General features: G+C 50.0%; 1 protein-coding gene, 1 long non-coding RNA gene and 1 pseudogene across 3 annotated transcripts; 2 read left to right on the top strand and 1 right to left on the bottom strand.

Moving 5' to 3' along the window:
- Positions 1-3,060: 3,060 nt before the first annotated feature.
- On the bottom strand, positions 3,061-6,190 carry LOC123167195 (ankyrin repeat-containing protein At5g02620-like). Its single transcript, XM_044585026.1, has 3 exons — positions 5,934-6,190; positions 4,667-5,152; positions 3,061-4,342 (listed from the first exon to the last, which is right to left on the bottom strand). The coding sequence occupies exons 1-3, from the start codon at positions 6,124-6,126 to the stop codon at positions 3,081-3,083; spliced, it is 1,941 nt and encodes a 646-aa protein (XP_044440961.1). The 5' UTR covers positions 6,127-6,190; the 3' UTR covers positions 3,061-3,080.
- A 586-nt stretch (positions 6,191-6,776) lies between these two features.
- On the top strand, positions 6,777-7,504 carry LOC123170660 (uncharacterized; annotated as a pseudogene).
- A 2,205-nt stretch (positions 7,505-9,709) lies between these two features.
- Positions 9,710-12,087, top strand: LOC123167193 (uncharacterized). Of its 2 annotated transcripts, none has more exons than XR_006483839.1 (4): positions 9,710-10,057; positions 11,282-11,381; positions 11,469-11,633; positions 11,731-12,087. It is a non-coding gene; the product is annotated as an uncharacterized lncRNA (long non-coding RNA). The 2 variants fall into 2 exon arrangements; XR_006483838.1 differs by having other exon boundaries at positions 11,466-11,633.
- Positions 12,088-14,524: the final 2,437 nt, after the last annotated feature.

Genomic DNA, 14,524 nt, shown 5'->3' with positions numbered 1-14,524 from the left:
TCTTCCTCCTTTGGAAGGGGATGAACTCAACACTGCTCACACCATTGATCCAAAAGCTTACAACTTCGATTTCTCTCTCTCTACCCACTGAAGCCACTCCATATTTTTAGAGAGAGAGAGAGAGAGAGAGAGAGAGAGAGAGAGTAAGAGGAGCACCCAATCTACACTTGCATGAAGGCACAATGGTGTTTTCCCGTGCCAGTTAACGCCATCGAATGGAAAATTGGATGGAAATGTCTTATGAAAACAAAATTTAGATAGAGAACCAAATAGAGACGCAATTATTTTTCAGGATCAAATATGTTAGAAGGGATATCATAATAGTCAACAAGATACGGGAGTACATTTTTCAAATAGGGCCAAACAAGGAAATCTCCCTTATACTATAAAATACATAGGTCATATGAATATTCAAAATATTCTTCTTACATAAAATGCTTCGTCTCCCATCTTGCCGCACGGTCACCGAAGTGCTAAGACCGTGGTAACACCCACAAGCACTACAACATAATTTGCAACCCTGAAGAGAATCAGGTTGCGCACGAAAGCGCCAACGAGTGGATATTGCTGCACGACGACACTGCGACGCCCTCTAGAGCCACATTGCCACAGGTACTTGGACAGCGTGCGGGGCGACACCCGAGGGCTGACAAAGTGCGAGACCCGACGCCCTCTATTTTTTGGATGAATTTTGTCAAATTCGTTGCACATAGTTGACCGTTTGGACGCTAGCTGCGGTGTTGACGAGCGCTTCGGTGCCACTCAGCCCCTGCTCATCCTCCAACCCATGCAATTGACGTTCTCAGGTAGCAGACGAAGCTGGAGAAAGCGGCGCGGCGGCTCGGCACGGTTGGGAGCTTGTGCTGTGCGCTACTATTAAACAAGAGAACATTTTCTTTCCTAAACATATCTCGTTTAATGTACACACAACAATTTGAAGCAATTAGAGCAATGATCAGATCCATCGATTTAAATCTAACCGTCAATATAGCAACTAATCTCACCGAATGTATGTTTAGCAGTTTTTAGGAGCGGACGAAAACTCTGCCGTCCGCCGAATCACGTCTCCTATAAAAAAAAGGAGAGCGAGCGTTTCGTCCTGCCCCGCCTCCATCGTTCCCCACTCGATCCCCTGCCTCCCTCCGTCCTCTCTGCTCCTCGCCGCCGCCAGAGAACGCCGCCCGAGTCTCTCTCCTCCCTCAAGCAGCGGCGGCGCGATACGGAGCGGGCTCGGCCTTGTTCGGCGGCGGGGTTCCTCTCCTTCGTCTAGCAGCGGCCGCGGCGCGAACGGCCTGTGTCGTCTGCGTCGGAGTCCCTCTCCTCCCTCAAGCGGAGGCGGCCGCGTGGGACAGAGCGGGCTCGGCCACGCCGAGCACATGCTCACTTTTACGTGGTAATCGTATGCCGAAAAAATAGATTCAGGCATCACTGTGGGCAACTTATCTATATACGCCTCAGGTTCTATCCTCGAACAATCAACTATGTTCGTGTTATCTGGTAGGTCGGTGGAGTTGATTCTGTCACGGCAGATTGGAGAGGATTGAGATCTTGATCTCATGCAGGGAGGTGAGGCCACACTCTTAGAAGTTAGAACAATAGATGTGTACATAGATAAGTTGCCCACAGTGATCCATATTTATTTCGTGAGTTGATTGAATGGATCTTACATAAAATAGGTCGTCATATGAATATTCAAAAAAAAAATTCTTACCTAAAATGCTTTGTCTCCCTTCTTGCCACACGGTCACCTAAGTGCTAAGACCGTGGTAACGTCCACAAGCACTGCAACATAATTTGCAACCCTGAACAGAATCAGGTTGCGCACGAAAGCACCGACGAGTGGATATTGCTGTTCGACGACACTGCGACGCCCTCTAGAGCCACATTGCCACAGGTACTTGGACAACGTGCGGGACGACACCCGAGGGCTGACCAGGTGCGACACCATGGCTAACAACGCGAAAAGGGCATTGCGTATGGCGTTGTAGGCAATGCTGCGGACTACCTTCGTGCTCGTGATGGCGGCCAGAGCCGCGTAGAATGCCAGGACCATGCTTACCATGGACAGCCACATGTCTTCGCCTGCAAAGCTACAATCCATGACGTGATGGTGGGTTCGGGAATGACCTCTGTCCTGCGCGCCCGTTGTCTTGGTTTTCTTTCACTGATCGGGCAACCTTTGGGGGTTGTTTTGGGAACTGGACTGCTGGTTTGCTCCCTTAGCACCAAAATGGAAAATCCTCTTCATCCACACCGGTTGGCAGGGCGCGTGCCGTCTTTCGTCACTGCACGTGTCACCCACATGGTGGGCACAAGGTCGCGCGACCAAGTCTGAACTACCCTTGACTTGCCCGCTGCAGGGAGGTGCCTCGGGAGGCCGTTGTGTCTTGGCCATTCGCCAGCTCTCTGGAGAGGGGGCCTCGGGAGGCGAGGACCTGACAAGGGGTTTGGCTCGTGGCGCCCGCCCACTCGTCTTCTCCCACTGAGCGGACATCACCGGAAGGCCTGAAATAAATCCAGTAAAATGCGAGCTCCAATGTCAAATCTGAGACTTGAACTCTGGTGGGTAGGGGATACCACTGTCCTTCTAACCATCGAACCACAGGTTGGTCTTCATGTTCACATGCCTTCGGTTTTACTATATTTATGCAAGTTCCGTCAAACTGAATCTTTTGACATATGCGTAGTAAAATTTTGCCACACTTGCAGACAGATAGATAGACAGAGATCAAATCCTAAATCAGCTCAATTAAAATCTTAGATTCATCTTGGAGGAAGTAGAAGGGATGGTCGCAGGTCAAGCAGTTTTGGCTTTTCTGAACATGAGGGCACAATGGTCTTTTCCAGTGCCGGTTAATGCCGTCAAATGAAAAAATGGATGGAAATGTCATATAAAGAACAAAATTTAGATAGATGACCAAATAGAGAAGAAACTGATTTTTAGGAGGAAATACGAGAGTAGATTCTTTTCAAATAGGGCCAAACAAGGAAATCTCTGTTATATAAAGTACATATGCCATATGAATATTCAAAATATTCTTGTTACATAAAATGCTTTCATCGTCTCCCTTGCCGCACGGTCACACAAGCCCTGAGACCGTGCTAAGGCCCACAACCACTACAACATAATTTGCGACCATGAAGAGAATGAGGTTCCGCACGAACGCACCGACGAGTGGATACTGCTGCATGACGACGCTGCGCCGTCCTCCATCGCCACATCGCCACAGGTACTTGGACAGCGTGCGGAACGGCACCTGAGGGCTGACCAAGTGCGAGACCACTGCTAGCAGCACGAAAAGCGCATTTTCTGTGATCCAGTAGGCGATGCTGCGGACCGCCACTGTGCTCGTGACGGCGGCCAGGGCCGCGTAGAACGCCAGGACCATGCTCACCAGGGACAGCCACAGGCAGTGCAGCGCCGCCGCGAAGTTCTTCCACGACCCGGCGGAGTGCGACGCCTTGCCGTAGAGGAGCAGGACCACCGCGAGCACGGAGGTCACCAGGGCGAAGCTGTCGAGGATGAGGAAGCACTTGAAGATGGGCTCGTGCTGGAGGACCGCCATGCCTTTGATCACCTCCTTCCCCACGGGATCGGCGCCGCCGCTCTGCTCGTACGACCCGGGCAGGTTGTTGGCGGCGGTGAAGGCGACGCTGGCGACAAGGACGGCGATCACCGCGAGGCTGTCGGACGTCTTCTCTATCGCCTTGGTTATCTCGTGGCCGTCCCACTGCTGCACGCGGTCCCATCTCTCGGGACGGGACCGCGCTCCGAACGCGGCCAGCGTCGCCACCAGGCTGACCATGGAAAAGAAGCTGGTCGATCTCACGGCGAGGTCCAGCGGCGTCTGGCCGTCGTTGTTCATGACGTCGTCCCGCACTTTGCCCTTCCCCATCAGGGCCTCCGCCACGGCCGGCGCGCCCGCGGCCACCGCCAGGTGGAGGGGCGTGTTGCCGTCCCCGTCCTGCGCGTTCAGGAGGCCGCGCAGCGTCCGTTTCTTGATGGCCAGCCGCACCACCTTGAGGTGGCCTCCCCTGGCCGCGGCGTGCAGGAAGGTCCCGCCGTGGTCGTCCCGGAGCTCGGCGGCGTCGGGGCAGGCCTTGATCAGCGCCTCGGCGACGAGGTCGTGGCCCATCCCCGCCGCGACATGGAGAGCGGAGAGGCCGCCGGAATCCCGCATGCGCACCACACACGGCGGCACGGCGCGTAGGATGGCGCCTACGACGGAGAGGTTGTCGCCGGTGGATGAGGCGAAATGAAGCGGAGTGCTGCCGGTGCCGTCGGCTTGGCTAGCCAGGGATGGGCCACATGGCGTCCACTCCAGTAGTAGCCTCACCATTTCTGACAATGTTCAGATCAATGGTATAAGAGCAAGTATAATACAATAAGCTTACGTAAGCGGGCTATAAAATTTAAAATATTATATTTCTGCTGACATGCATGGAAGGGAAGCACTATGTGAGAGTAGAACGTGGGTCATGCATTAATAAAGTAGCACACCTTTACATCTAACTATTGTACGTGTCGGCTATAACCTTGGCTATAAATGACATGGCAATATCATATAGCCATCAGCTGGCTATACTATTAACCATGCTTTAACAAATCTGCATGCACTTTCAGAGCCCACGGATCAAGAAGGAGCTCCCTAGCTAGCTAGCTCACCTGAGCCCTGGAAGACGGCGGCGTGCAAAGCATTCTGTGAGCTCAGGCCGGCAGCCGACGCGTTGCCGCACCTGGTCGTTATCGATCTGACGGTTGGCAAAGATCCGCTCATCACCGCCAAGTACAGCGCCGACACGCCGGTGTTGTTAACCTCAGAGGCTAGCCCCGGCGCCACGGAAACGATAGCCTCAACTGATGCGCCATGGCCGAGCCTCGCCGCCAGATGAAGGGCCGTGTTCCCTGCCTCGTTCTTGCACCACAAGGTGCTATCATCTCCGCCCTCGCACGAGAGCTGGACGAGGAGGGACACGGCCTTGCCATGCCCTGCCCTCGCCGCGCAGTGCAGAGGTGTGTCCAGAGTCGAGTTCCGGGAAGAGAGCAAGCTCCTGTCCCCGAAGCTCATGAGACAGTGGATGAGCTTGTCGTGCCCGTGCTCTGCGGCCAAATGAAGAACGTTGTTCCCCTCTGCGCTGACTTGCTGTATGCCTGAAACAATTCAAACATAATATGGGTTCATGCTCTACCATGTTTTCCTAATTAGTGTGGTTAGATCTTAGTCGACTGGGACTTAATCAAGTCTATGTCATGTGTCATAACATGTAAGAAAGAGATGACAAAAACGAGAAAAAATTACACGGATCTCGACATAAGATCTCACAAATATGAATATACTTAGACCGAGACTTAGCAATCCCGTTGAATAAAATGCTGGTATGCATGTTCGGCTACCATTCAAACATCTGGGCTCCCTCCCTAAAAAACGCTTGTTCCTTGTTTGAATGAAACTTCACATGAGATTAGTAAATCTCAGTTAGGTACGAAAACATATAAGAGCATCTCCAGCCGCGCCCCCAAGAGCCCTCTCAGGGTCACTTTTTGTGTGCCGGCAATGTAAAAAGGGCAAAAAACGGCCTAGTCGTGCCCCCAAGCGCCCCCAAGACCTTAAAATAGCGCCGGCAAATCCAGGCGAAACCCAGGGCGTTGGGGGGCTGTTGGGGGCGCCGGCGAAAGCAACAACCAATCATATTCCCTCACGCGTCCTTTTTCTTGGCCCACTCAATCAAACGTACTCGCGTTTCATCCGGTGAAAATGTTTTGCCCCCGAGGACGTGCTATTTTTGGCGCGGCGATTGTCCTGGGGGCCTCCAACGGCTGGAGATGCTGTAAGTGACAATTATGTGTACACAAAGATGACCGGAGATCCAGCTAGTAGCAGACTATATGCGCAAAAAAAAAAGTAGCAGACTAGAAGTTAGGCAGACATTACCGGCAACCTGATTAGCGGCGGCGGCACCGTGCTGTTGCCGAAGCAGCGCCATGGCTTCCTTCTTTCTCCCCCGGCACAGGGCAAGGTACAGCTCGGGGCTCATCGTGCCGCCGTCGCCCGGCTGCGGCGCCGTCGCGGCAGCCGGCGAGCCAGGGCCCGCACTGAGCTGGATGGAGTGATGCCCGAGGTCCATCGACTGATGACTATTCCGGTCTGATCACGCGGTCCGCGCGACGCGAATATATGGCGATGGGCTGTGAAAGTGTCTGGCAACGGGCTCGTGGTTCACAGAGGAGCTGCCATGGAGGAGCTGCCATGGATGCATGGCAAGTCCTCGCCAAGTCATCATTTCCACAGTCAGCTGTGCGTCGCGTTTGCGGCCGCAGTGACAGCGGCCGGTCAGGTCCTGCGCGTCCTGAGGACAGCAATGAAACTTAATGTCGGCCAAGTACAAACCACACACACGGCTCTAGTATCTATTTGCACCGTAGGTTCTAGCAACGCGGCGCGTAGAAATTTGACCACGAACGAGTGGGATACTGGAGTCGTCGCGTACGTCCTTATGTCGACGAATTGAGTGCCTTTTTTGAGGGGTAAAGCAACCCTCTATTCATGGAAAGCCACAGTCTGTGGGATAACATTGGTTCATGGGGTTGCATAAGCCACACGTAGTGACCCCAAAAGCATCTCCAACAACCGCGTCAAAAGACATCGTGCGCGGTAAAAAGCTCATTTAGCACGCGCGGGAAGTTTTCGCGCGCTTCTGCGGCGGCGGGAAACAAGCACGCGCGGTAAACATTTGCGCGCGCGCGGGAGAAAGCTGTCGGTCGCGCGGTAGATTTGATGCACCGCTTCCGGTGTGCTTATAAATTGCGGCGCTCGCCACGTGGTGCTCCACACTGCCACGTGCGCATTTCCCACGCCTCCTCGCCGCTTTCACTGCTTTCTCGCCGCTTCCTCTGCTTCCTCGCTGCTTCAGCGCCCCGCCACCACCGCGCCACCATGTCGCCTCGCCGGTCATTTTCGGGCTGCCGCGGCGTCCGCGAGCGCCCCTCCGGCGCGTACTACGCTGAGATCCGGTCCGGCGACGTCTGCCGCGGCCTCGGCACGTTCGAGACCCCGCACAAGGCCGCCCGCGCGTACGACAAGGCGGCGTGGCGCCTAGAGAGGCCTCAGTCGCAGATGAACTTCCGCGACGTCCACACGCGCGAGCAGGCGTAGGCCGTCGCCCCTCCTCCTCGTCTTATCACGGACCTGGACCGTGCGGAGCACCGTCGGCGGCAGCGCCGCCTCCTCGTCGCCGAGGAGGACAAGCGAGCCATGGCGGAGTATCGCCGGCGCCACCCGGAGGACGTCGCCAACGAGCGCGCCTTCTGGGCGGAGAGGACGGCAAGGCGCCGCCGGAGCGGGCGGACCGGCGTCGGCGGAAGGCACTGGCCATATCGCAGTGCGATATCGTTGAAGCAGGTGGGAAGTCGATCTTCACGTCAGACGATGAACGTTGGGACGACATATGGATCTCTACCTCAGACAACACCACCGAGGGTGATGATGAGGACGACTCGGAGTAGTTCTAGCTGCACCGTAGTTTATCTAGTTGCACCGTAGTTTAATTTTATGTAGTTGTGTTGTAGTTCTGTTTATCTATCTATGCTATTAACTATGTAAAATATCTGTGTATCATTTTTTATCTATGCTATGATGAACTATGTATGGTTAATAAATCTATGCACCGTAGTGTTTGTGCGAGAGCGCGCGCTGCATTTTAGCGCGCCTGCTGGAGCTACGCGCGCGTGCAGCATTTTACCGCGGCTGCTGGAGCCAGCGCTGCCCGTCGCGCCAAACCAGGCGATGGGCACGCTGCAAACTGGTTTTTAGCGCGCCGCGTGTTGGGCGGCTGTTGAAGATGCTCTTAACAAAAGAGAAAATCTAGCTAACTAGCTTCCTCATTAACTAATCGGCCTTCAAAAGAAAATTCATTACATGTAAAACTAGTTGCTCTGGATTTGATTTCGTCGATGATTGCACCATACCGGCCTCGGCTGCCATTCATTAGATCACTGACCACCTGTCTAGCCTCTGAGGCTATAATAAAAGTTTGGAGTCCCAGGTCTTCGGCCAACACTGGAGCTTCGCGGCAAGCAATTGGCTCAAGGATGGTGGGGTCGTGCATTCCGAATATGACTGAGAAGAGCTACCCTAATAATTCCTGTGATGGTCATGACAAACAGTTGCTGCGGTCCCTCTTGATCTTGATACGCCAACATCACATTTTTAGCATATCCCATCGGTGGCGCCCTAGGATGAGTTCTTGGTCCGGATGGTGCAGTCATAGCCCTGGTACCAGTTGCTAGTTGTTTTAATATGTCCAGCTCGATGATGAACCGGATGATAAAAGCATGCGTTGTGCGAGGACTTTTGAAATATCCCTTCATGGGTTGCTTTCCTACCAAGTCACCCACGGCGTGGTGGTGATCAGCTTCACAAACGCCTCATGTGATAACGTGCTCTGTATGCCCCCGCTCCCGTGCCGCTCCCTCGCGCTGCTCTTGGCGGCGGTTCTGGTGGCTGGAGCGGCGACTCCAGATCCGGTCGCGTCGGCGCTCTGGGCGGCGCATCGGTGGGCTGGCGGTGGTCTTCGCCGGTTGCGCGGGCGGCGACGAGGTTGCTGGTGTACTAGGCCTCCTGCGGCGGCGGTGAGAGAGGTGCTGCCCTCGCTCTTCCGGCTGGGGCGGCCTGATGGTGCAGGATGGCAGGCGCGCCCAGGTTCCGGCAGCGCTATGGCTGCTGGCCTGGTGGTCGCGCTGGACGGCCTCAGCGGGTGCGGGCGCGGACGGGAGGCTCTCCCCTCGGTGCTCTGCAGTGATTTGTGGGCGGTGGTTTGTGGCCGGCCGGTACGGGTAGTTGGTGGTCGTGCTTCACCGGGAGAAATCCTTTCTCCGGCCTTTGCCGGATGCAGCGTCGGCGGCGCTTGTGGGCGTCACACACTACCTTGAAGCGTCGTTATTGTGTGGTGCTCCTCCGCTCTCCCCATGGCCATGGCTCCGGAGCAAAACCTCAGATCCGCGGGATCGGGCGTCCTCACGTCTTCTTCCTCCTTGGGGACATCGTCTCGGAGCCAGTTGCAATCTCGAGATCGGTGGATGGCGGCATCTTTGTCGCATGGTTTCACCGAGGCGGCCGTTTCAGGGGCGCGGATATTTGTTTGGCAACGATGCTGGTGTTGAGAGGAGCCCGAGTCGCGGCTCGGGCTTCGTTAGTAGGATCTTCCCGACGTGTCTGAGGTGCTCTTCCGTGGTTGCCTCGTTTGTCTGAAGTTGGAGCTGCGGTGGAGCGGGTCCAGATGGTGACGATGACAGGCTCTCGGTGGTCAGTTGCGGAGGGCACGCTCGGCACAAGTCCTGCATATTTTCCTTGCAATGCTTGTCATTAAAGTTGGAGCTCTCGTTGTTCGACGTCATGGCAATGTGGGAGAGTGAAAAGACGACATTTTGAGTCGAGCTGTCCCGATGATTGACGGCACGAAACAGAGGGCCGACAGGGACGACGACGGGGATATCTCTACTCCTAATGGAGCAGTTGGTAGTCTCGCTTCCAGGTATTTTTTTAGTCCCACCTCCCATGGTTTTTTTTTGTGTGTACCTCCTCCCACCTCTGACTTACCCATCACAAACCGAAAAAACCTCGTCCTGAGGCCCCAACCCGCACCCATCCACGTACCAAAAAAATAGACCTACGAAGGTTAACCAACGAAAAAAGACCTACAAAGGACAAAAAAAACCTATCGCCCTCGAGCGAGGTCTCCCTTCGTCGCCGCCCTCCATCCGCGCTGAACACGTCCACGATCCGCCGCAGAACACCTCGAGGCTCCGGCGCTGATCCTGAACGAGGTCGCCGCCGCCCTTCATCCCTTTGCCGACGCGCTTCACTCGCCGCGCTTCACTCGCCGCCCTTCATCCCTTCGCCGCCGCGCTTCACTCGCCATCCAGGATCCGCCGCAAAGCACGTCCAGGATCCGGCGCTGATCCTGGACGAGGATGCGCGTACGAAATATTGCTTCGCCGCCGGCCTCCATCGAACACGTCCAGTATCCGGCCCGAACACGTCCTGGATCCGAGAAATAGGTATACAAACCATCTCATACATCTCACATGTCATACATCAATCGCATCTCATGTCATACATCTCACATCTCATACATCTCATACAGCCATGGCATGATCGTTTTACTGCTGATGCGATTGATGCCTATTCTCTGTAATCAGGATATCCAGATTCCTATTGTCTCTAATCACCACTTGAAGACATCCAAAATCTTGTGCTCCTGCCAGCTTATCAAAAATCACTGCAAGACTGCCATATTGTTTTCTGTTCTACACAGTTTAGGGTTGTTTTTCATGTTAAAAATAGACTCAAGTACACATGTTTACAGTTGGCAACTGGCAATTTTTTGTTACCAAGGAGTATCCTGCACTTGTATATAAATTCCTGTTTTGCAGCACACTGGGGCACAAGTCAATTTGTTCAACAAAAAATGGCACAGAAGAAAACACAAACCATACATTTACCTTGTCATTGTTGGATTGCACGGTGCTAATCGTGTGAGATTAGCATGCCTGGGAATAAACCTTTGGCTGCTTCCACCTGTGCTCCGTAGTTTTGAATGATGTTAAAACTTTAACTGAACTGAAAGTCCACAGGATATAGTAGAGGAACAGCAGATAGAACAATAACACTTGCAGCTCAGTAATTTCTGTAACTAAGAAAGTACAGAGATGTCGAAGATGCAGAAGCAAAAAAAAGTACAGAGATGTAGATGAAAGTACCATTGCAGTATAGATGTAGAAGAAACTACCATTGCAGTATAGATGTAGAACAGCAGAATGTTGGTCATTTTCAGAGTATAGTCCAAGGCACTTATGCACATCTATGAGGTACCTGCAAGTACCATAGTTGGTTATCATTTTGCATCTGGTTACAATAAAATGCTATCTAGATCACATACATGAATCCGACTCTGTTCTAATTAGTGAGGTTGTCACATACATGCTCACACTCATATCCTTAATGAGTATACAAGTGTACCCAGAATACAAATCCACCTAAATTTCATGATTAGCCACAACAGTTCAGTCATGCATGAGAAAATGTCCAATATGTTAAAATAGCATCACTAGAAGTACGGTCGAAACATAATGCACATGTAATTAGCATCAGACTTTATTTCTAATCAGTGAGGTTGTTTCGATATCAGACTTTATGCATGATATCAAAATAACAAGCATAATGTTCAGCCATAAAGTATGATTTGACTGATCTATTCTTTCTCATTGTTTGGGCGCCTACAGACCATGACACTTGAAGATATGGACGCTGCAAATCTGCGCCGACCTCCTCTACGTGATATCTCTAATGTTGACCATCATTCTCATATGTCTCCAGTGCCAGGTAATTCCCAAATATCATGAATGCTTTATCGCATTGGGTCATATGGTTTAACTGGTTGAGCACTGAAATTTACTACTACAAAAGTAGTGAGCTCGGAAAACTTAACTCCGTTTGGATCCCGATGGGAACGGATAAATCTTGCTAAACAACTACGAGCGCGCAAGAGAACTGGGCAGATGGACGCGAGAAATGACCAAAGTCGGCATCTTCATGACATCACTAATATTGATCAACTCTCCAAAGGGAGTCCAGGTATAACTCAGTAACAACAGTGAAATGGTTTTTTAACATACAATTTGTTATCCACAATGGCTGACGATACGATCTGGATTTCTACTTATTTGAACAGGGATTGTTCAACAAGATCATGGCCCACATAGATCAACTGGCCTATTCATACATGAAGCAACAATCCCTTCTACCACCAACATGACACCCTTAAATGATGCCAGCATTTGTACCCTGATAAATCTCACAGATTCTTCGAGGGGTAAATCAGGTTCAGCATTATTAATCATTTTTCCCTAACATACTTTAGTAAATTTATGGTGCATGATCTGCTTCTGGATTTAAGTAATTTAATTATTTTGGACATTTGCATTTGTAAACAATTATATTCTCTACATTGCCTGATGATATGATTTGCATTTGCATTTGTAATTTGTCGTCCTATATATTGTAAACCTCCTCTGCCATCCCTTCTCCCCCTCCCCCCCCCCCCCCCCCCCCCCCCCCCCCTCGTCCATCACAGATAACTAAGGAACATCAACATGTGAACGAGCATCAAGGATAGTCAAGAAGTAAAGCAAGTGGATCTAGGTATGAACATCTGTGTATATTTCCCTTATCTATAAATGTGCAATAATTATTAGATAGGAACAACCAAATTCATGAAATAGAATGCGATCATGCAAACACTCTAGCTAAATTAATTTTATACTCATCTACTATTTCACATAAATCAATTGTGTCTGCCCAGCAGATTATTTGGCATTAGATGACTCTAAGGACTTGTAAGCACAATGCAAAATTCAGTCATGAATGCATCAGTTCACCACACACATGTACATATGTACTGAAAACTGAAACTAGGCAAGTAGTGGACAAAAAGTATTGAGGGCAAGCAGTAGACAATCAGTTTTTAGGGCAAGCAATTAACAATATGACCGTGTCTCAAGCCTCAACACAAATGGTAGATTACAGCTCATAATCAGCTTCTGGCTCATGCAACAGCAGTTCAATTTTACAGAGAAATACCATGTACGACTTAGATTTCTTCATTCTGGTTTTTTCAGTACCAAAACACAGGCGAGGAGCTATGGTAAAACTTCAGTACACAATATCTTCAGTATTAGCATGTGAACCACATTATCGGTCTTAGAAAAAACTCATTATCAAACTCATATTTTTTTTGTAACTCATCTACTGTTGATGTTGACACCATGGACTCTAAACAGGTTAAACATTCTGAAGCAAAGATGGTAAGGAATGCATATATATTTACCATAAGTGTGCCACAATTGTGCCTATCCTTTCATCTTTACCATGTTAGGTAGGTACAGGGATGGCACATCACTCTGAACTCTGAACTGGTTGATTTTTCTGAAGCCAGTATCAGCAAGAGTGCATTATGCATAGTTGACCCCAAGTATGCTCTGAAACCTCATTATCAAACTCGTCTGCTGCAGACGTCGATGCCAAAAACAACATCTGTTTCATTAGATTTTCTGTGTGTGTGGTGGTGGTAACGATCAGTCGTGGCGTTGTCACAGTCAATTGTGGTGCTATGTTCTGCCGATTTGTTTGTTTGTTAGTTAGTCTGCTACAACTTTCAATCACTGCTTCAACTTACTAGATTACTGTCAGTGACGACGGCTGCAGTTAAGTACCCACCGTATAGTATGTACAAGATTACTAATAGCACACAACCGCTGCACTTAAGTACCTAGCGTATTACTGTCAGTACACGAATGCTGCACTTCAGCTTGCCATTTAGATAAAGCCGTCCCGTGCTCCCCTGGCTACGTGCCTGCACCTTCTTCACTAAAAATTCAGACGGGTAAGCTCTGTCATGAGGAGAAGACAGCAGGGGAGAGGGCAACGACAACGACAACGGGCAGGTAGGCTAGGGGATCGGGGGATCGATGGTCTCACCAGAGATGGGAGGCGCGGCGGCATGTTCACCAGAGATGGTCTTTTTTTACTGAGTCCATGATTCTAGAGTCAACACGAGGTCAAATGTTCTGCGAGAAGGAAACTACTCAGACATTGGCAACATTGTTTGATAGCTAGCCTGGGATAGACAACAACATCTCATCGTGTAACATGGTAAGTAAGGTGTTTTGTCTAATGTTGTTTCTAATAGCTACCACTTATAGATTTATCTTCCGAATGCATCCATTGACCGATACATCTTGTACGTCATCCACAAATAGGCATATTGTGTATGTATTATGGACCCTATTCATACATCACAGTCGTCAGAAGATAAAAATCTGAGGCATGTGGTGAAATTAAAATGTTCAGCGAGGGAATTCAAAGAAGCGCCCGAAATAAAGCAATCCGGTTGGTACTCTGATATATCTATAAATGGCAACATTTATTTCCGACTGGTATTTCAACGAGCACAGATGGGTAATAAATTCATAATACAATCATTTACTTTTGTTATTACTATATTTTATATGTTATTAATTTAGAAAATTGCAGGGATGTGTCTGGCTATTTTGTTTTTCATTTTATGCTCTGGTGGAACGGTAAAGAGTTGGTCAAGCCGGTTTGCGCGGTGAATATTGTCAGTTCTACGTTTTAAGACCTTCGATGTGAAATATTCATGATAACTATAAATAATTCTTGTGTAGTATGGGTATGAGTTGAGAAAGCACTTTTTATTATACTTGCTAAAACATCATGCAGATGAAGTTGAAGAAAACTTTCCTGATATTGTGCGAGAATTTCTTAAGCGCGTCAAGTAGATCTTAATAATTTGTAAAATATTTTTAGTTAGATCATCGCTCAATTTGTTACACGAACATGTCGTCAATTTCTTTTTTGTTATCAATTTACATTGCAAGTGAAGTGGACTTCAATTATTAATGTGTTATATTGTCTCTACGTGTGAAATTTAACATGCATTATCTTTA

Source organism: Triticum aestivum, chromosome 7D, assembly GCF_018294505.1.
Source record: "Triticum aestivum cultivar Chinese Spring chromosome 7D, IWGSC CS RefSeq v2.1, whole genome shotgun sequence".
Lineage (NCBI taxonomy): Eukaryota > Viridiplantae > Streptophyta > Magnoliopsida > Poales > Poaceae > Triticum > Triticum aestivum.
The sequence above is the reverse complement of the archived record's forward strand: the minus strand, read 5'-3'. Positions and strand labels throughout refer to the sequence as shown.

Coding starts and splice junctions, on each gene's coding strand:
- LOC123167195 (XM_044585026.1), bottom strand. CDS start 6,126: ATGGACCTCGGGCATCACTCCATCCAGCTCAGTGCGGGCCCTGGCTCG. Junction 5,153..5,933: donor CGCCGCTAATCAGGTTGCCG/GTAATGTCTGCC, acceptor GAATTGTTTCAG/GCATACAGCAAGTCAGCGCA. Junction 4,343..4,666: donor CGCCGTCTTCCAGGGCTCAG/GTGAGCTAGCTA, acceptor GAACATTGTCAG/AAATGGTGAGGCTACTACTG.